Raw genomic sequence first — 20,603 nt, forward strand, 5'->3', positions numbered from 1 at the left:
CATTCAGTGATTCTGGGGTGTCTGCTCCAACAAAGCACCCTTCATGGGGCCAGGCGGGGCCCCCTTCCTAACTCAGGGTCCCAGGCAGGGGGGTGCCCATGGCTCCCCAAACTGTTTTTCACACAAACACCCATGAGATGAGAACTCCGCAAGCTGCAGCATCGGGCCCAGGGCCCAGCGGTGGAAAAGCCCAGTTAGTCAGACAAATACGAGTGATTCCAGACTGGCCAAGGAGGATGAAGAGAAAGGCCTTCTGGCAGATGGAACAGCAGTGCAGAGGCCCTGAGGCTGCGGGAACCAAGTGACCTGTCTGAGCAACAGCAGGAGTGAGGGGGAGGGTGGGAAGAAGGCGGGGCGGGGCAGATCCAAAAGCTTGTGAAGTTAAATGTGATCCTGAGGGCAATAGGGAGCCATAGCTGGTTCTGGAGCCCAGTGGCTAAGCTTCCTCTGGGGTCCTCGTGGGGAGTGCGCCTGGAGAGAAGAGTGGAAAAGGCTGGGCAGGTGTCCGGGGCCGGGTGGTGGAGGCCTGGACTGGAGGCAGCAAGGAGGCGACAGGTCCCGGAGGGGCACAGATGGCGAGCCCTGCGTTTCCTGCGCCGCAGCCTCCGCAGACCCGCCAAGGCCACGGCCACGGGGGTCCTCTGACTCGCGCCAGCGCCGGCGGGGCGCACACGCAGCGGCACGCGCCCCGGGCCCCCGCTCCCCGCCCGCCGCCCTGGCGCGCGTCCCGGCACCTGCGCGCACGTGTCCCCGCGCGCCCCGCGGCCCCGCACACCTGCGGCCCCGGCGCCGCGCACCCCGGCGACCAGGCCGCGCGCACGGCCCGGCGCAGCCCGCGCGCCCCCGCCCCACGCGCCGAGGCGGGCGGCGGCGGGCACGCGCGGCGGGGCGCGCACGGCGGACCCGGGAGGCGGCTGCGGCTCGAGTCGGCTCCGGGCGGCCCCCGCGCCGCAGCCCGCGCCGTGTCCGCGGCGGAGCCGCCCAGGTGAGTGGCCGCGCGGGGCCCGGCGACCCCGCTCCGCCTGCGCCCCGCAGTCCCCACCCGCGCCCCCCTTCCTCGCCCGGGGGGCACTCGCCCCGCGCGCCCCTCTCGGGCGCATCGCCCCTCGCCAGGCCCCGAGTGCTCCCCCTGGAAACTTTGGGGGCCACTCCGCACGCTGGGGTCCCCCCTCCCCTCCCCTGGGGCACCGAGGAGCGGGGGGCCGGGTGGGCGTCTCTCTGGGGCAGTGGGCACGCCTGGGAGGATGCGCCCCCTCCATGGGGGGAGGAAGGGGCACTCGCTGGGTCCGGGAGTCGGGGAGACGGTCGAGATGGAGGCTTCAGCCCCGCGCCTTCCTGTCCTACCCCTAGCGGGGTCTGGTCCAGCCTGGGCGGTACCGAGCTGCCAGGAAGGCGAAGGGGCTGTTTGGGATCGGCACCGGGACCCGCTCCATCCCAGCGGCTGGGGGAGGGATTCGGGGCGCAGGGCTGAGCCCCTGGCTGTGGGCCCGGGTCCAAGCAGCACCAAGGAGGAGAGGGGGGGCTTCTCTGCATCTCCTGAGTCTGGGCCTGGGTGTCCCTGGGCCTCTGGGGCCTGGCCCGGGAGGCCACTGAGCCCCATTCAACAAGTTGAGGGCAGAGGGGACGGCAGCTTGTGCCTCCATCTGGGCACAAGAAAAGACCCAGGTCCTTACTTTGGAGACAGCCTTATAACTGGTTTTCTCCACATGTGCCCCAGGCTCTAAGGATGCAGGTACCCCAGCCCCCCAGTTCTGAGGAAGCAGAACTTCTGGGGGTCTGGGCCCCGGAACCTGCATTTTTAACATGCTGGTGAATCCGTGTGTGCACAGAAGTGTTAAGAACCTGTTGCTTCTGGTGGGGGTGGGAAGGGGGTGTCTGGTGACACAGCAGCAGAGAGAGGGACCATCTGGGACTTGATTTGGGGAGGATTTTCAGGGCCGGCAGGGCTGTGAGACCAGGAGCAACCCAGGAGGGCTCCTTGGAGGCGGTGTGGAGGCTGGGAAGGGTTTGGCATGTGAGTGCCCAGAGGTGCAGGACCCAGGGTCTCCGTGTGGATGAGACAAGTGGAAAACAGGTTTCGTGGGCGGGGAGGGGGTTATCTTTGTCAGGAGTCTGGGCCCTGGCGGGCTGTGGGCACTGTTCCCTCTGAGCCAAAGTGGCAGCCATCTGAGACAGGATCGGAGCTGGAAGACCCCGTGGGCTTTCCCCGCAGACGCAGCTCCCACACTGTAACTGGGGTGACAGGAAGGGGCCACCCAGCCATAGGATGGGGGCTCAGAAGGGCTAAGCCCGTCCTCATCCTGCTTTTCTGCTCCCCGTCCTGGCTGGTGACTTCCTGCAGAGGACGGCCCCTCTCTGAGCTCCAGGTTGGGGACAGACGTGAACATGGGATTTCACGGGGTGAAAGGAACCGCTGACATCGCGGCCCGGCGTGGTGCTGTGTGAGAGAGAGGCTCGGTTCACGTGGGGCCGCAGCGGCTCTGCCCACACCGGCCCGGCCTCCGTGTGCTCGTCTGTCGAATGGCGGCTCGCGGCCGCCCCCAGATTAGCCCGGGACCTGAAGGTGCCTTGCTGGGTGGGAATAAAAAGCACCTCTGAGACTGCGGCTTGATTTCTCTTCCCACAGCGCTGTCACTCCCGGGAGCCCCTGAGTCACCACCTAGTCACCAGGTACGGGGCCTCTTGGAGAACTCTCCAAGCAAAACTTGTCCCAGGTGGGCCGGAGCGAACCGCCCACCACTGCCTGTCAATCTCGGGCCTCCGAGGAGCGCCCTCCGCCCTCCATCAGGGCTCTGGGATTTCATGGAGAGGAGCTTGGGTCAGACCGGGGTTCAAAGGTTGACCCTCAGGCTGAGTGATGCCAGGTGAGCTGGGGGCCACTCTGACCCTCAGTCTCCTTTTCTCCAAATGGGCTTCGTTATTCCCGCCCTCAAGGCTGGGCTAGTGGGTGAGCGGCCACGCTAGACTGTAGGCGTTCGAAACGTGGTTCCAGATCTAGAGGCCTCACCTGCAGAGGGCAGTCGACAGCCCCCGTGCACAGGTGAGCAAGGAAAAGTGGGTCGGGAGGCCCCCAGCCCCCCGAAGTTAACAGGGACGAAGAGCAGACGGAGGCTAATTAGGGCTTAATGAGTTGTCATGGATGAGAGCCCCGGGAGGGCCCGGATCTAGGACGCAGGATGCATCAATCCTGGGGGGTCAGCAGTGTGTGTCCCCAAAAGCAGGCCTCGGAGAGCTGGGCACTGCCTGCGGCGGGGTCCCCACCTCCCATGTCTGTCTAGAAGGTTGAATGGGGGACGTTTCGAGGGCCCTGCCACGCCACACTCCCCTTGCTCTCTCCGGCCCCAGTTGTGGTGGGCGGCAGAGGGAAGGATGGCCTGGGGACAGAGGAGGCTGGCGGTCAAGCCCCCAGCATCTGTCTCCCTGCCCCCCCCCCCGACTCCGCTGTGTGTTCAGCTGCCACCTCCAGGGGGCCTGGCTCAGCCTTGGCCAAGGGGGGTCTTCAGCATCGCTGGCCTGGGGTGGGCCGGGAGGATGTGTCCCATGTGGCCTTACGGGGGAGAAAGCTGGCTCAGAATAGAGGAGGTAGGTGGGTGGGGCTGGGGGCCCGGCCAGGCCCCCCGACCCCAGGAGCTGGGCTGCCTCTGTTCGAGGCGAGGGGCCCAGGGCAGCTTGGGGCCGAGGGGAGGAGGCGTCCCCCTTTCCCAGGTCGAGCCGTGATGGACAGATTTGGGCCCCCTCCCCCAGGGGGTCCCTGCATGTCAGCCGATGCTGAGGGCAGACCCCGCGGGGAGCCCGGCCCTTCCGCCTCCCAGCCCCGGGAAGCGGGCGCCGCTCCTTGAAGGCCTCAGCCCCTCCGGCCACTGTGACAAATCACCACAAACCCAGTGGCTTAAAACCACACGAATCGATTCTCTCACGGCTCTGGAGGTCAGAGATCCGACACGGGTCTCCCTGGGCTCAAGTCCAGGTGTGCGCAGGGCTGTCCTCCCGGAGGCTCCGGGGAGAACCGTCTCCTGCCTTTTCCAGCTTCTAGAGGCCGTGTCCTGGGCTCGGGGCCCCTTCCTCCGTCTGCACAGCCCGCAGCGCAGCGTCTCCCGTCTCTCTCTGCCTCTCACCCTCCTCCTCCCTCTGATGAGGACCCTGTGATGACACTGGGCCCCGGGGATCCAGGGTCGTCCCTCTCTCGAGGTCACCCCTGAGCGTCCTTAATTGCATCCTACCCTCACCCCCTTGGCCCGTGAGGTAACGCATCCCCAGGTTCCGGGGCTGGGGACGTGCGCGTCTTCGGAGGGGCCACGCTGCTGCCGGCCACCGAGCGCACCTTCCTTCTTTTCTGGTTTTCTCCGCACCGCTGCCCGCACGTGGCCTCCACGCCACCTCCCTCTCCTGCTCGCCACCCACAGACAGAACGGCAGGGTTTCGTCTGTTTTGTTCAAAGCTGTTTCCTTTAAGAACAGGGCCTGGCACACAGCAGGCGCCCGTTAATCGCTTGTTGAGTGAATGCATGAATGAATGAGGTGAAGACTTAGCCAAAAGCAGAACAGGGCCCGGGACTCGGGCTCCTGACCCCCGCCAGCACCCAGCAGATTTTTCCGGAAGGATCCCGGGTTACAAAGTCCTTCTCGGCCGACTTCTCCTGTGCCCCTCCGGTCAGCCCAGGGAAGTGGTCACTAGGTCACTTTGCAGAGGAGGAAACCGAGGCTCAGGGCGTTAAAAGTCTCTGCCCAGGGCGGTCGGGGGTGGGGGCGTGGGGGGTGGGCTCCGATGGGGACCAGGCGTCCTTATCCTGGCTCCGAGTGTCACCCATTCTCTGCTGCATTCGCTGGATATTATCGGGCTCTCAGGGCGCCCAGCTCTGTGCACATTGCGGGTGGACAGAGGAGTGATCTGGTCCCCACTCTCGCGACATCGCCGTCTGGGTGGGAGACGACTTTCCAGGCTCAGGTAATGTAGGGTGAGAGTCAGACCACACAGGACCGGACACATCTTCCGGCTGCTGCTCAGACCCATCATGCTCTTCCTCAGATGCCCCCCATGGCTCCCCATTGCTCTGAGAGTCGAGCACAGACCCCTCCAAACCGTGGGTTTAACGCCCTGTGTGGTTCCACTCCTGCCACCCCCAACTCCCACCCCCCAAACTCAGACACGCCCGGGGCCGCCAGCCTCTCCTCGTCTGCTCCTCGGAGCACCAAGCTTCTCCCCACCCAGGGCCTTTGCCCCCACGGGTCCCTCCACCTGGCCACCGTTTCCCTGACTTTTGCCTGGCTGATTCCTGCCCCCCAGGGCTCAGCTCAGACAGGCCTCCCCCGGCCGCGCCGGACAGAGCATTGGGCAGTGACGGACCCCACTTTCCCCTTCCTGTGTGTGTTGGGGTGATTCCTGTCTGCCCCCTCCGACATGACGCCCAGGGAGAGAACCAGACACAGAAGGACACACGGTGTGTGATCCCATTGATGTGAAATGTCCAGAACAGGCAGATCCACAGACAGGACGTGGGTTCCTGGTTGTCAGGGGCTGGGGGGGGCGGTGACTGCTGATGGGGATGGGGTTGCTTTCTGGAATGTTCTAGAATTAGTGGTGATGGCTGCACGTTTCTGAATGCAGTAAAAGGCATTGAATTGAACACTTGAAGTGGGGAAGACATGCCCCGTGCAGGCCGGGGTGCCGCTGTGCGCCCAGGGCCTGGCACAGAGGGGTCAGGGGAGAAAAGAGAGAGACAGGGTGGCGAGGTCTGCACGCGGCCGGCCCCCGCCCCCCGCCCAGTGACCACGGTGACCCGGCCTCCGCTGCGGCTCGTCGAGCCCAGTGGTGAGTCTGTCCTCGAAACACGCGTCGTGGGCCGGCCCCGTGGCTTAGCAGTAAAGTGCGCGCACTCCGCTACTGGCGGCCCGGGTTCGGATCCCGGGCGTGCACCGACGCACCGCTTCTCCGGCCATGCTGAGGCCGCGTCCCACATACAGCAGCTAGAAGGATGTGCAGCTGTGACACACAACTATCTACTGGGGCTTTGGGGGAAAAGTAAATAAATAAAATTAAAAAAAAGAAACACGCATCGTCCGTCCCCCCAGACCCAGGGGCTTTGCCCTCGGTGGGGAGGAGACTCGGGAAGGTTCTCGGGGACCAGCTGGAAAGTGGGGCGGCGGAGGCCCTGCTTCTGCGCGGGGGTGGGGGAACTCGGGGACCGGTCAGCATCAGCAGTCACACAGCGGGCCCCAACCCCACCGCCGACGCGCCCTCAGCCCAGGCAGGGGCGCCCGGGGCCGGGACGGAGGAAACCCGGGCTCTCTGCCCTCGTCCCTGTCGCCCACGTCCTGGCCCCAAGCCCTCCGAGGTGAGGGAGGAGGGGCCGCGCTCTGCCAGCAGGCAGCTCTGGGCGCCCCACGGTTCTGCCGCCGGCACAGGGCGGGCTCCTGGGTCTGCAGAGCCGACTGGAGTCAGAGTCCCTTGGGGGACGGGGGACCCCCCAACCCCGGGGAGCCGTGGGAGAACAGGGTGTGGCGTCCCGGGTTCCAGTCTTGCGTCTGCTTCTCACCCGCTGTGTGGCCCTGGACAAGTCGCTGCCCCTCTCTGGGCCGCTGCTTCCCCGGCTATAACACAGGCTGATCCTTGGCCTGTTTCCTCCTGGATGCCCGCTCTGCCTGGCATCCTCGAGGACAGGGGTCCCATCCGGGGTGGTCCTGTCCCCCAGGGACACTGGGGGACATCTGGGGACATCTGTGGCTGTCACACTGGGGGTGCTCCTGGCATTGAGTGGGTGGGGGCCAGAGATGCTGCTCCACCCCCCACAACGCCCAGGATGGTCCCCCCGAGAGTGACCCGGCCCTGATGTCACAGTGTCGAGGGGGACCTGCTTTGCGGGGTCTCGTCTGATGCTCACACAACCCCGATCCTGTTCTGCAGGTGGGGACACTGAGGCCAGAAGGCGGGGGTCTGTCGCGGGCCCGGGTGGAGCGGAGCCCACGCGGGAAGGAGGGGTGGGGAGGGGTGGTTGGTGGCCGGGTGGAGGGGGTGCTGGGGCGTCTGCGGAGGCGGCACCGCCAGCCCCTGTGACGATTGGCGGCCGGGGTGGGAGTGGGGACAGCCCTGCTGCTGGGGTGATGTGGGGACACTGCGGGGCCTCCTGGGATGTGGCTGAGTCCCCGGGCCTGGAGCTCAGGGGGGACATGGTGGCCGAGACGGAAGATCAGGGTCATCAGATGGCGTTTAGTCCTGGGAGGACAGGAGGGGTCAGAGGGCAGGTGGGGATGGAGATGGCCCTGGGGGTGTCACCTCCCCCAAGGCCACAGCCCCCAGGAGAAGGGAAGGGACAGAGAACGGTGAAGAGTGGGCGTCAGCCTGTCTGTCCAGCCCGGTCCCCCCGCCCGGCCTTTGTCCCCACTGTGTCCTCCGCTGTCCGCCCCGCGGCCACCATCCGCCCAGCTGACGCCTCACCTCCTGCCCATGTTGACACAGACGCCCCCCAGGCAATGGGCCCAGTGCCCCAAACACCTCCCCCCGCAGAGGCAGGACTGAGCCCAGACCCCACCCTCATCGGGACCTGGGGCCCAAAACAGGCCCAGAGAGGGTCCCTGCTTGCTCAGGGCGCCCAGCCCCGCTGTCACCCGAGAGTGGCAGGAACTGAGGGGACCCGGGGCGTCTTGGCGGAGTCCCCCTGTGGCGCTGCACCCGAGCCCACCCTCCTGCATGCTCGCCGGCCTCCCGGCCCCGGCCAGCACGCAGGAAAGTGCGAGAAGGGGGTCCCCCTGTTTCCTCGCCGAGAACCAGCTCATCCCCCGAGGAGGGACCGAAACCTCGGGAGGAGGCGTCCAAAGCCCCAGCCCGGCTGCACGGCCCCGTCCTGCGGCCCCAGCCCCCCACAGAGGAGATGACAGGGCCGCGCCTGCGGGAGAGGTGACAGTTGACAAACTGGGTCACAGCTTGAGTGGCTCCCGCTGGGCGCTGAGGACCGGGAGTAATTATAGCGCTGGAGCGCGGCGCCCCAGGCTCTCGCTGCCTTTGACAGGCGAGGTCCAGAGAGGGTGCGATTTTCACCAGAGGTCACACAGCACGGCAGGCCCGAGGTCTCCCACCCGCCCTTGGCGACTGGATCACGGTAGCCGTGCCCCGGCCGCTCTGACCTCGCGTCCCCTGACTGCTTCCTTCCTGAGTTTGTCCTTATCTGCTGTCTGTGCAATTTTTTTTTTAAATCCTTTCCAACTCTAAAAAAAAATACTTAAAAATTTTTAAAGTCCATCTTATCTGACCACGGCGCCCGCCCCCGGGCTCCTGGCCTGAGCCGCGCGGTCCCACCTCTCGGCCTTCGTCCCTCCTGTGCCCTCCGCCCGGACTGCCCTTCCCTCGCCATCTGCCCCACTCCGTCTCACCTCCTTTGTGCAAACGTCGCCTCCTCAGTAAATCAGATCATTGCCGTCCATCCCTTCGACTCTCCCGTCTCTTTGGATTTATCTTTCTCCACTTACATCCACCCGAAGCCCCTGGAAAGCGATCTCTTTGTCCTGTGCGCTCTGTATCCTCCGCCCTTGGAAAATGCTCGGCACCCTGTAGATGTTTGTTGACTGACTGACGGACGGACTGAATCAGTACATGAGGGGAGACCTCTGGAGGTGGTGATTAAATCAGTCCAGCAAAAACAGAACTGCATTGTTAATTCAGGCTAGATGAGCTGCCCAGACCTTGTCCCAGCTCCGTTTTTTAAAAAAAAAGGGGATCAGCGAGTGTCAGAGGTGTGGGAGCACCACCGACTTCACCCTGAGACTTGCTCCTGCCACCCCTGTGTGCCGTGTGAGCCCAAGCAGGTGACTTACGTTGCTTTGAGCCTCCGTGTCCCATCTGTAAAGTGGGGGTGACGGCTGGGACCCCCCGTGAGGTTTTGTGGGGATTAAATGGGACGATCCAGGTGCTCGGGGCTGCCCCAGAGCAAGGCTGTGAGATGTTGGCCATTTTGATGGCGACAATGATGTTCATGGTCCAGGAGGAGATACCAGCCTTAAACAAGGGATTAAATGGCATTTCAGAGAGACTAGAGTGGGGACTTGAGTGCAGAGTCACCAGGGAAGTGACATTGGGGGTGAGACCCAAATAAAGTCAGGGAGAGAGCCATGTGGGGAAGGTGCTCCAGGTATGGGCACAGCGTGTGCAAAGGCCCTGGGGCAGGACCATGTGCGAGGAGCCCATGTGGCTGGAGCAGAGTGAGGAAGGAGGGCAGGGAGGGGACAAGGGGAGAGGGGAGGACTTTGAATTTTATTCTAAGGGCGTGAAACTCTTTTCTGCAGAAAGTATAACCAGGCGGCTTGGCCCCCATAAGGAGTCTGTGTTTGGGGCTGAACAGCGCCAGCCATTTCCTCCTTGGGGCAGAGCCTGGGAGACCCCGGCTTCTCCAAAGCAGGCTGCTGAGGTCCTGTCCCCCGTTCCTGGGCCAGGGGACCATGGGAGGTGGCACACGCCGGGACAGGGCCCTAGGAGTGACCTCAGAGCCGGGACGGGTTTAAGGTGGGAAGTTGCCAGAGGCGCGAGGTGGGCGGCTGAACAGGGAACCATCGTCCAGGCTCTCTTGTCCCTCCTGGGACACAGCCTCGCCACGTGCCGCCTGCGGCAACCACGCGGGAGAGAATGACCTAGAAAAACAGCCTCGGACGGGAGTTTGCCTTGGGGAGGGATTACAGCCCCTGCGACGCCTGGGCTGGGATTAAGGACGAGTACAGAGGACGGGCGCAGCTGACTGGCCCTCGCTCCCTCCCCGACCCTGCTCCCCAGCTGGGGGGACAGGGAGCTAAGACCCACAACCCCCCGGAGACCAGGGGCCCCTCGGTTTCCACATCCTCAACCACGGGAACTCCATTCTCGCCGCTCACAGCACTGTTCCGTGTGGTGCGTGAATTCCCAGGCATCCGGGGGCACCTGCACGTGTGTTTACGTGCCACCCCGAATCTAGAATTCGGTTTGGTGTTTCATTTTATTTTGCCACAAATAGGATTCTGCTGCCTGTAAGCATTTGGCAACCTTGATTTCTCCCCCCATCTAACTGCATCTCAGCCATCTCTCCTCGTGGGTACCTTCGAATCTTCCAGAGTTCCACAATTACAGTGGGTTACAGCTTATTTCACTGATCCCCTGTTGGTGGACACTTAGGTTAGTTCCATTTTTTCTCTGTATAACTAGATCTCAGCTGTTTTTCTCTATTGGTACGTATGAATCTCCTGGATCCCACCGCAGGCATGGAGAACAATTTAACCAATCCCCTATGGATGGACACTTAGGTTAGTTCTGGGTCCCCCCCCCCCCCGCCCCGCCCAGTATAACTGCATCTCTGCTGTCTTTCCTCATCGGTACATACAAGTCTCCCTGTGTTCCACAGCAGACACGGACCACAGTTTATTCAACTGATCCCCTAGTGATGGACACTTGGGTTGGTTCCAGCTTTTTGCTGTTTCAGACGACACCGCAGCAAACTACTTGTTTATCGAATATCTGAGTTTTTCTCAAAGATACGTGGATGCTCATTTAGGTCCTGTATGAGTGTCCTGTAGCTGCCGTAACAAACCACAAACGGGGGCGCTTAGAACAGCAGAAGTTTATCCTCTCGGATCTGGAGGCCAGAAGTCTGAAATCGAGGTGTGGCAGGGCCGCGCTCCCTCCCGAGGCTCCAGGGCGGGTCCTTCCTTGCTTCTGTCAGCTTCCGGTGGTTACTGGCGATCCTGGGTGTCCCTTGGCTTGTAGACGCATCACTCCACTCTCTGCCTCCACGGTCACACGGCCGTGTCCTCTGTGTCTGCGTCCAGATTCCATAAGGACACCAGTCACTGGATCCGGGCCACCCCGCTCCAGTGTGACCTCATGCGAACTTGGTCACACTGCAGGATACAAACCCGCCCGCCACGTACACGTGGTTCATCTCCAGCACTGAGCAAGCGGCTGCTCGGGGCTCGGTGTGCGTGTGAATTGTCACCTTAAATTCCCCGAAGGGCCGGGGAGGCAGGAGGTGGCCTCCCGGGTGTCTAGCAGATGAGGAAACTCAGCCGGGTCCCCCCGGCCAGGCCTGTGGGAAAAGGGAGGGAACAGGCGGCAGGCCCGGGCCAGGGGGAGCCGAGGGGGCGCCTGGGGGGCTTCAGCTGCTAAGATGCCAAAAATGGCTGCCTGGCACACGGGGTAGCCACCACGCAGCTGCCAGCTGGCTGTTCCCTCCCCACCCCCCTGACCTTATTGGACCCCTGGGATCTGGGCTGTAGCCAAGCAGAGTGGGGGTGGGGATGCGGGGCCAGCTGGCTGCCAGGAGAGATGAGCAGCTAGGAAGGCCCAGGTGCAGAGGCCTCCGTGACCCCCCAACACATCTCCCCGTCCGTCTCCCCACCCGCTCCAATCACAGCCTCACCAGCCGCCCCTTCTGCCTCAGGGCCTTTGCACTGGCTGTTGCCCCAGCCTGCAACTCTCTTCCCCCGGACATTCGCACGCACTTTTGTGCTGATCCTTTTGGTCTGTATGAGCTGTCGGGGGCCGTCATAACAAAACGTCCCAGACTGGGGGGCTTAAAGCAACAGAAATCTATGTGCTCTCAGTTCTGGAGGCCAGAAGTCTGAAATCAAGGTGGGCAGGGCCGCGCTCCCTCCCGAGGTTCCAGGGTAGGGTCCTTCCTGCCTCTCCCAGCTTCTGGGGGCTCCAGAGTCCTGGGCTTTTGGCCGCATCACCCCCGTCTCTGCCTCTGTCTGCCTGTGGCCTTCTTCCCTCTGTGTGTGTCTATGTGCGTGTCCAAATGTCCCTCTTCTCAGGACGCCAGTCACTGGGTTCAGGGCCCCCCTCCTCCGGAACCTCATCTTCACCAGTCACATCTGCAGAGACCCTAGTTCCAGACGAGGCCCCGTTCACACGTCACGGGGTTGGGACTCAAACGTATCTTTTGGGGGGAGACAGTTCAGCCCGCTACCTGGTCTCAGCTCAGATGTCACCTTAACAGGTCAGAGGTCGCCCCCTCCTTCCACGCTGCTCACCCGGACCTTCCATCCTCGCTGCGTCCTCTGGTCTCGTTGCCGGAACGTGCCGACGTTCAGCGAGCAGGTGCTGTGTCTCAGGCAGATCTGGGCTCCGAGGAGGTCGAGGCGATGGAGCCTAAGGCCTCGGGGAGTGTACGGTCCAGGTGGAGGCGACAGTGAGCAGGGTTTTAAGATACATTCTAGTTTCACGAGATGGATGGACCCGTGCGGACAAATGAATGGGAACAGGGAGGACGGGATGGTGGGGGAGCTGGTGAGACCTCTTTGGGGGTGAGGACCACCTGTATCCCCGCCTGACGGACGTGAGCCCCAGGAGGGTGGGATCTGCGTCTGCCTTGTTCTTTCGGGTATTCAGAGCCTGGTATACAGTAGGCACTCAATAAATGGGATTTTTAGTATCCAAATTTTTACATTATATTTGAATGGTTCTTCTCCAGCTCAATAAATACTTTCTTTTGCATTTTTTTTTTTCAGGGGAACATTCGCCCTAAGCTAACAACTGTCGCCAATCTTCCTCCTTTTTAATTCTTCCCCCCCAAAGCCCCAGTACGTAGTTGTGTACAGTTGTAAGTTCTTCTGGTTTTTCTATGTGAGCCGCCACCGCAGCGAGTGCTGTGGTTCTGGGCCTGGGAACCAAACCCAGGCCACCAAAGTGTAGTGTGCCTGCTAGGCCAACACGGCTGGCTCTGCGTTTTTTTTTTTTTTTTAATGGAGATAAAATTTACAAAACGTAAAAATCACCCTTTTAAAGTGCACAACTCAGTGGTTTTGGTATATTTACAAGGTTGTGTAATCACCACCACTCTCTAGTTCCAGAGTATTCCCTCACCCCCAAAAGAAACCCTGGCTGTGCCCATCAGCACTCACTCCCCAGCCCCTCACAACCACAAACCCACTTTCTGTCTGTGGATGGGCCTGTTCTGGACATTTCACATCAATGGGATCACACACTGTGTGTCCTTCTGTGTCTGGTTCTCTCACTGAGCATCGTGTGTTCAAGGTCCATCCACCGTGTGGCTGTGTCAGGGCCTCACTCCTTTTCACGGCTGTGTAGTATTCCAGTGTGTGGCTGGACACGTTGTGTGGATCCATTCACCCACTGATGGACACTTGTGCTGTTTCCACTTTTTGGCGATTATAATGCTGCCGCTCTGAACACGAGTGTGCAGGTTTCTGTGTGGACGTGTGCACTGAGCCCTCTTGGGTAGACATCCAGGAGTGGGATGGCGGGTCCCACGGAGGGTAAGCGCATCTTGAGCGCACTGCCGGGGCGGGCCGCGCTCGGGTGCTAACGCTGCCTCCGCCCGCAGGTGCCCCCGAGGATGGTGGCGCGGCCCTAGGCCCAGGCCCCGCACCATGACCTGCTGGCTGTGCGTCCTGAGCCTGCAGCTCCTGCTCCTGCGCGCGGCCCCGCCCCCGGCGGGCGGCTGCCCGGCCCGCTGCGAGTGCACGGCGCCCACGCGCGCGGTGGCCTGTCCCCGGCGCCGCCTGACCGCCGTGCCCGACGGCATCCCGGCCGAGACGCGCGTGCTGGAGCTCAGCCGCAACCGCATCCGCTGCCTGAACCCGGGCGACCTGGCGGCGCTGCCGCAGCTGGAGGAGCTGGACCTGAGCGAGAACGTGATCGCGCACGTGGAGCCGGGCGCCTTCGCCAACCTGCCGCGCCTGCGCGTGCTGCGCCTGCGCGGCAACCTGCTGAAGCTCATCCCGCCCGGGGTCTTCACGCGCCTGGGCAACCTCACGATGCTGGACCTGAGCGAGAACAAGCTCGTCATCCTCCTGGATTACGCCTTCCAGGACCTGCGCCGCCTGCGCCGCCTGGAGGTGGGCGACAACGACCTGGTGTTCATCTCGCGCCGCGCCTTCGCGGGGCTGCTGGCGCTCGAGGAGCTGACCCTGGAGCGGTGCAACCTCACGGCGCTGTCCGCGGAGTCGCTGGGCCACCTGCGCGGCCTGGGCGCGCTGCGCCTGCGGCACCTGGCCATCGCCGCCCTGGAGGACCAGAACTTTCGGCGGCTCCCGGGGCTGCTGCACCTGGAGATCGACAACTGGCCGCTGCTGGAGGAGGTGGGCGCCGGCAGCCTGCAGGGCCTCAACCTGACCTCGCTGTCCGTCACCCACACCAACATCACCGCCGTGCCGGCCGCCGCGCTGCGCCACCAGGCGCACCTCACCTGCCTCAACCTGTCGCACAACCCCATCAGCACCGTGCCGCGCGGTTCCTTCCGCGACCTGGTGCGCCTGCGCGAGCTGCACCTGGCCGGGGCCCTGCTGGCCGTGGTGGAGCCGCAGGCCTTCCTGGGGCTGCGGCAGATCCGCCTGCTCAACCTCTCCAACAACCTGCTCTCCACGCTGGAGGAGAGCACGTTCCACTCGGTCAACACGCTGGAGACGCTGCGCGTGGACGGGAACCCGCTGGCCTGCGACTGTCGCCTGCTCTGGATCGTGCAGCGCCGCAAGACCCTCAACTTCGACGGGCGGCTGCCGGCCTGCGCCACCCCCGCCGAGGTGCGCGGCGACGCGCTGCGCAACCTGCCCGACTCGGTGCTCTTCGAGTACTTCGTGTGCCGCAAGCCCAAGATCCGCGAGCGGCGGCTGCAGCACGTCACGGCCGCCGCGGGCCAGGCCGTGCGCTTCCAGTGCCGCGCCGACGGCGAGCCGGCGCCCACGGTGGCCTGGGTGACGCCGCAGCACCGCGCGGTGACCGCCGCCAGCGCCGGGCGCGCGCGCGTGCTGCCCGGGGGCACGCTGGCCATCCAGGACGCGCGGCCGCAGGACAGCGGCACCTACACGTGCGTGGCCAGCAACGCGGGCGGCAATGACAGCTACTTCGCCACGCTGACCGTGCAGCCCGAGCCGGCCGCCAACCGGACCCCGGGCGAGGGCCGCAACGACACGCAGGCGGCCGCGCGCTTCCCGCTGGACCTCACCACCATCCTGGTGTCCACCGCCATGGGGTGCATCACCTTCCTGGGCGTCGTCCTCTTCTGTTTCCTGCTGCTCTTCGTGTGGAGCCGCGGCCGCGGGCAGCACAAGAACAACTTCTCCGTGGAGTACTCCTTCCGCAAGGTGGACGGGCCGGCCGCCGCCACCGGCCAGGGCGGCGCCCGCAAGTTCAACATGAAGATGATCTGAGGGCCCCGGGGGCCCACCTCCCACTGCCCTCGCCCTGCTGGGCCCGTGGGCTCCGGGCCCCGCCAGCCCGCCGCCTGCCCGTGTGATGACCACCTATGCATTTCCCAGAGGGGGCGGCTGCAAGCCGGCTCCTGGCAGAACTTCCACTTTTTTGTAGGGACCCAACCACAGGTCTGTTTTTTCATCACGACGCATCTTTTGCAGAGTTTCTCAAGCGTTTTCTAAAGGTTTCACCCTGTGTTCCTGCCCGGGTGTGGTCGCCGAGCTGGGTGGGGTCAGGGCAGGGTCATCAGGCTCGAGGTTCACTCCCAGGAGGCACACAGCTCACACCTGGGGGGATGGTCTACACCCGGGATGCCGCAGAGGGTGGCCTAACCCCGAGGGGAGGGCGCACGGGAAGCTGGCACTGTTCACACCTGGGCAGCCCACATCTCACACCCAGCGCACGCGTGTTCACACCCGGGACACAGTCGGACACGGCTCCAGAGTGGAACACACACGCCTCACATCCAGCTGACACGAGACAGGTGCCCCGGGCTCCAGAGCTCGGCAGGGCACACAGGGCCCTCACACCAAGGACACACGCAGTTCACACTCCATACACACACAGCTCACTCTTGAGACACAGATCACACCCAGATCACAGCCGGGACACACACAGTTCACACTTGGGACACATACTGGTCACGCCCAGGACACACCAGAGACACACCCAGCTCACACTCCACTCAGAACACACCCAGCTGACACCATGACACACTCAGCTCACACTTGAGACACAGATCACACCCAGCTCACACTTGGGTCGCACAATTCACACCAGAGACACACTCAGATCACACACAGCTCACACCTGCGACACGCACAGGTCACACCCAGGACAAGCAGCTCACACTTGGAACACACACGGCTCACACCCAGGACACACCGGCTCACACCCCAGAATGCCCAGTTCACACTTGGGACACACACGGATCACCCCCAGGACACAAAATTCACACACAAGACACACTGGGCTCACATGTGGACACTCAGCTTACACCCGGCTTCGGCTCGGTTGGCCGTCTCCCCCGGGGATCTCGGGGGCTGGGCTAAGGTCAGGCTCGCCCCGAGGGGGCCCTGCACGCCTGGGTGGTCCCTGACGCACCTCCCCCCCAGCAGGACTCACCGGCCCGGCAGGGTGGGCTCCCACTAGGAGAAGCCATCCCCGATTCCTCCACTGCGCCCACGCCACGCAGGAGGGGCAGCTGCCCGGGCCCCGGGCCCAGGAGCGTGGCCTCTGGGGTGCCCGTCTCCAGCAGGCCGGAGTCCACACTAGCCCTGAGCCAGCCCCCTGAACCCCTGCTCCCCAAGGAACAAGAGACCTGAGTGCGGGCCGTCCTCAGGGTCCCTGTTGTGTGCTCCCAGGGCAGCAATGGGGAGCGAGGCCAGGACGGGTTCAGGCTACAGGGAGGCCTGCGTCTGGGTCACGGGAGAAGGTCACAGCGGCATCTTGGTCTCTGCAACTTTGGGGCAGATCTAGGGCCAAAGAGGAGGGGGGTCACAGGCCGACTGCAGCTCAGACTAAGGAGGAGCTTCCCCAAGGTCACGGTCCCGTTGCTTTTCAGAGAGTGAGCTCCCCGTCACTGGGAGTGAGCAAGCAGGAGCTGAGGTTCTGTAGAATTATTCAGACAGCAGACAGGGACTGCCCGTGACCGTGCCTCCCCCAGCCTGGTCCTCGCCCCCACTCTCTACCTCGGCTAGATGACAGGGCATCATTGGGAGAAAGGGGTACAGGAAACATTGTGGGGCCCGACCTCGGCCGGAAAAGAGCTTAGCCGCCGACCAGAAGATTAGGACCGTATTTTGAAGGACCTTGTAGGAAGGCTCAAAGCCGCTCTATTCCTGCCAGGCTGTGTAATCCCAGTTGGTGACTGAGGACTACCTGGACCAATGGTGTCCTCATCTGTAGAATGAAGGTCAAACCCATTGCTACGTATGTAGAGGCCCCTGGACGGGCTTGATGGTCGACCTGGATGCTGGATCCTTCAGGATCTTTCTGAGATGAGCCAGAGAGAAAGCTGGGTCAACCCTGGAGGTTTTGGGCAAAGGATTCAGACAGAACTCAAAAGAAGACACGGGCCGTTCTCCCTGGGCGGGGACCCTGCCCCAACCCCACTCATGGCGGGACGTAAGTGAGGGCCGAAGGGGGCGTCCAGTGGCCCCATCCATACTCCATCCAAGTTGGGCAGAACTGACTCGTTTTTTCCCCTTAGCATCTTCCTGACTTTGGTTGCCATGACAACCCCGAGGGCCCCTCAAAGCAACATCCAAGTGCCTTTAGCATCATCACCACGGGAGGGGGCGTGTTCTTGGCAGCGTTATGACTTAAGGAACGTCGGCACATTGGGATCTCCCAGCCCCCCTCTGCCCGCACCCCCCCGTCCCAACATGAACCAAGACCCCACCAGGCCCCACCCCCACCTTGCTGTATTTGATCAGAACCCAATAAAAGTGAAACCGATTTAATAACAAACTTCAGATTTTTTTTATAATTCTCATGGGAGACGTGGGGGCAGGAAGTAGGGGCTGCTCAGGTCCCCGGGGGCAGCTTCCCGGCTCCAGCCCCAAAGCTGACCCTAAGTCATGAGGCATTTGTGGAGAGAGGGTGACCCGTGGTGATAGTGTTAGAGGTCACACTTCAGGAGTGCCCACGCTGTTCCCGATGCTGTTCCCTGCACTGCCTGTATTAACTCCTTTCATGCTGATGACAATGCTGCGAGCTGGGTCCTGTTATGATCCTATTTTGCAGGTGAGCAAAGGGAGGGTCAGAGGATGGAGGGCATCTGCCCGGAGTCCCCAGCTAGGAAAAGGTGGGTGCTGAGAAGGGCTGGGGGGTGGGGTCTCTCCTCTGCTGAGGGGGTCCCATCCGCCTCCCTGCCTCTGAGGGCTCTGGGGAAAAGCAGGCAACCCTGGGCGCTGGAAGTAATACTGATAAAGCACTTTATCCTCACTCCAACCCCCAGTGATGGATGGGGAAACTGAGGCACGGAGCCCCGTGTCAGGGCTCACACCCCACTGGCCCCTGAAGGCCTGGGCTCTTTCTGGAAGGAGGTGGACCGAGCCAGGGTGGTCAGCAGAAGCCATGGCCGAGGGCAGCCTTTCACTTGCCACCCCAGTGTGGCTCTCTGGGCCTCGGTTTCCCCATTTGAACCTAGGAAGAAGGCTCCCTTCTGTCTATCAGGATAGGGACGTGTCGGGGGCTGTGGGGACCCCTCCGTGCTGGGGCCATGGGACCCTCCCCTGGGGTCTCATCCCCCTCTTCTTCCTGTAGCAAAGGCAGGCGAACGATGGCCTCGTGTGCCTCAGTTTCCCCATCCGCAGGGGCTGCCTGCGTCCCTGGTTCAAACCAGGTACAAGATCCAGCATTTCTGAGTCCCCTCTTATTCTTGGGGTGCGGCCGAGGGGTCCTCCTTCCTTGGCCGCCAAGCCCAGCTGAAGGGGGACCCGTCCCGCTGGTTGCCGGAAACCCAACGAGGAGCCCCTCAGAGGGGTCTTTATGGAGTCCCCCAAAAACACAGGACGGGGGCCCAGCCGTCGGCACATCCTGGGCTCGGGGGGGGGGGTGGCGAACATCCCTGCCTTGATTTCCCCTCCCAGGTGGCGCTGGAATGGTGTACAGGGTCCCCCTAGCCCACCCCTGCAAACTCAGGCGTCTCGACCCCCATCTTCCAGGCACAGACACACTTCCTGTGCATCTCCCTCTCTCTGCATGGCCTTTTCCAGATGATTCCGTGATAGGAATAGCTGAGCAAATCAGCCTCCCCTCCTCCCCTCTTTCCCCCGGACGGGGGCACAGCGCCCACCTGCGAGCTACTGCTTGTGGTCCGGGGTCCCCAGCCCCAGGTGCTGTGCGGCCAGGGGGAAGCCGCTGTCCCTCTCTGGGCCCCAGTTTGCTCCTCTACAAACTGGAGGACTTTTGTCGTCTTTCGTGCAGGACACTGCACGAGCTGCCCCGTGTCACTATCCGCAGGTGCTGGACCCTGACAGCTTTGGGGGCCGTAGCTCTGCCGTAAGCACAAAAAAGGAGGCATGTTTTTCAAAGTCAGGTCATCTGACATCGTGTCCCGTTCCGGGCGACACCAGGGAGGCAGAGAGCCGGCCCCGGCTCCGCAGCATCAGTAAACGCTCGTCGAATGGAAGAACAGCTTTGGGGGCTGGGGAGGGCCTGACCCTGGGGCCAGGTGGCCGGGTGGGGTGGACACGGGGGTGACTCACATGTTGATGGCCATTTTTGGGGTGAGCTGAGGCAAGAGGTCCCCATTTCTCAGCGGGGTGCTCGGCACATCGGGGATGCTGAGCAGGTGTCAGCGGGCCACTCTGCTCTCCCCTCCTGCACAGGGCCCGGGGGTCCGCTCCAGGGAGGGGCCAGCCCGAGGCAGGCAGGGGGACCCCATCACCAGCTGCCCGCCACCCTGGAGACGTCACCCCTTGTCCCAGCCTGGACTCTCTGCCCGCCTCCCCACCCCGCCCCGGGCTTCTGCAGCAGGGCTGGGCCCCAGACGGGTGAAGGGGGCGCTCATCTTGGGAATGAAATGTTAGGGGGCACCGAGAATTCAGCCATCACGACCAGCACTCCATAAACGAAATGACTTGAGGCCCCAAATCCACGATGAGCAAAGGATCAACCTAAATACAGACGGGATCCGAGCTGCCCGGGCACGGCCCAGCCTCGCTCTCCACACCCTCATCCTGGCCCTGCTTCCAATAAAACTTTATTGACAAACACAGCCAGCCGGCCCGGGGGCCACAGTTTGCCAATTAGATTTCTTTTTTTAATGTTACATTAAAATATTATTTATCTTGATCCCTGGGGGGGGGGTCTTTGGCATCACCTTGAATTCTGTGCCTGAGCTGGGTGCCTGGCACGCCTCACCCTCATCCGGGATCAGGGCAGTGGCCCAGCTGGATGACCCCACAGGGTCTCATGAAGGGAAGAACAAGAATCACATCAGCAGGGCTTCGGCAGTGAGGAGGCCGTGTCCTCAGCACCTCTGTCCCTTCTGTTCCACCTGGAACAGCCCAGGATTTGTGGGATCCATCCCTTGTGTGATTCAGACTCTTCCTGGAGCCCACCCGTCTCCCGCTGCACAATCCTGAAATCCACCAAAGCCACGGGGCACCCCAGGTACTAAAGACAGAGGGCGTAAATTCTATGAATTCCGCAAAAGACGAAATATAGGAGCCAGTTTTGGACTTTCAAGCCGGAGGTGCCTCGGGGGGTCAGCAGAGGGTCAGCGTTGCCCAGAATGTCACAGAGGACGTTCACAAGATGGATTAGTCTCCTTCGCCACCCCCGGGGATTCTGGGGAGGACGGGGCACCCCGCAACGAGCCCGTGGATCTCTCGCCCCCGCCCGGACCTGCTGTGTGACGCCACGTGGATTCCCTATCCTCTCTGGGCTCATTGCCCCTCAGGGAAACAGGAGGGGCTCCAGACAGGTGG

At 62.8% G+C, this 20,603-nt stretch overlaps 1 protein-coding gene across 1 annotated transcript; it reads left to right on the top strand.

The window, feature by feature from the left end:
• The first annotated feature begins 924 nt into the window (after positions 1–924).
• LINGO3 (leucine rich repeat and Ig domain containing 3) lies at positions 925–17,617 on the top strand. Its single transcript, XM_087425796.1, has 2 exons — positions 925–985; positions 13,295–17,617. The coding sequence occupies exon 2, from the start codon at positions 13,341–13,343 to the stop codon at positions 15,117–15,119; it is 1,779 nt and encodes a 592-aa protein (XP_087281922.1). The 5' UTR covers positions 925–985; positions 13,295–13,340; the 3' UTR covers positions 15,120–17,617.
• Positions 17,618–20,603: the final 2,986 nt, after the last annotated feature.

The sequence above is a fragment of the Ceratotherium simum genome, chromosome 39 (genome assembly GCF_057802395.1).
Source record: "Ceratotherium simum simum isolate JZ-2026a chromosome 39, ASM5780239v1, whole genome shotgun sequence".
NCBI classification, from domain to species: domain Eukaryota; kingdom Metazoa; phylum Chordata; class Mammalia; order Perissodactyla; family Rhinocerotidae; genus Ceratotherium; species Ceratotherium simum.

Bases quoted from the DNA above. Each gene is read 5' to 3' on its own strand.
- LINGO3 (XM_087425796.1), top strand. From the start codon at position 13,341: ATGACCTGCTGGCTGTGCGTCCTGAGCCTGCAGCTCCTGCTCCTGCGC.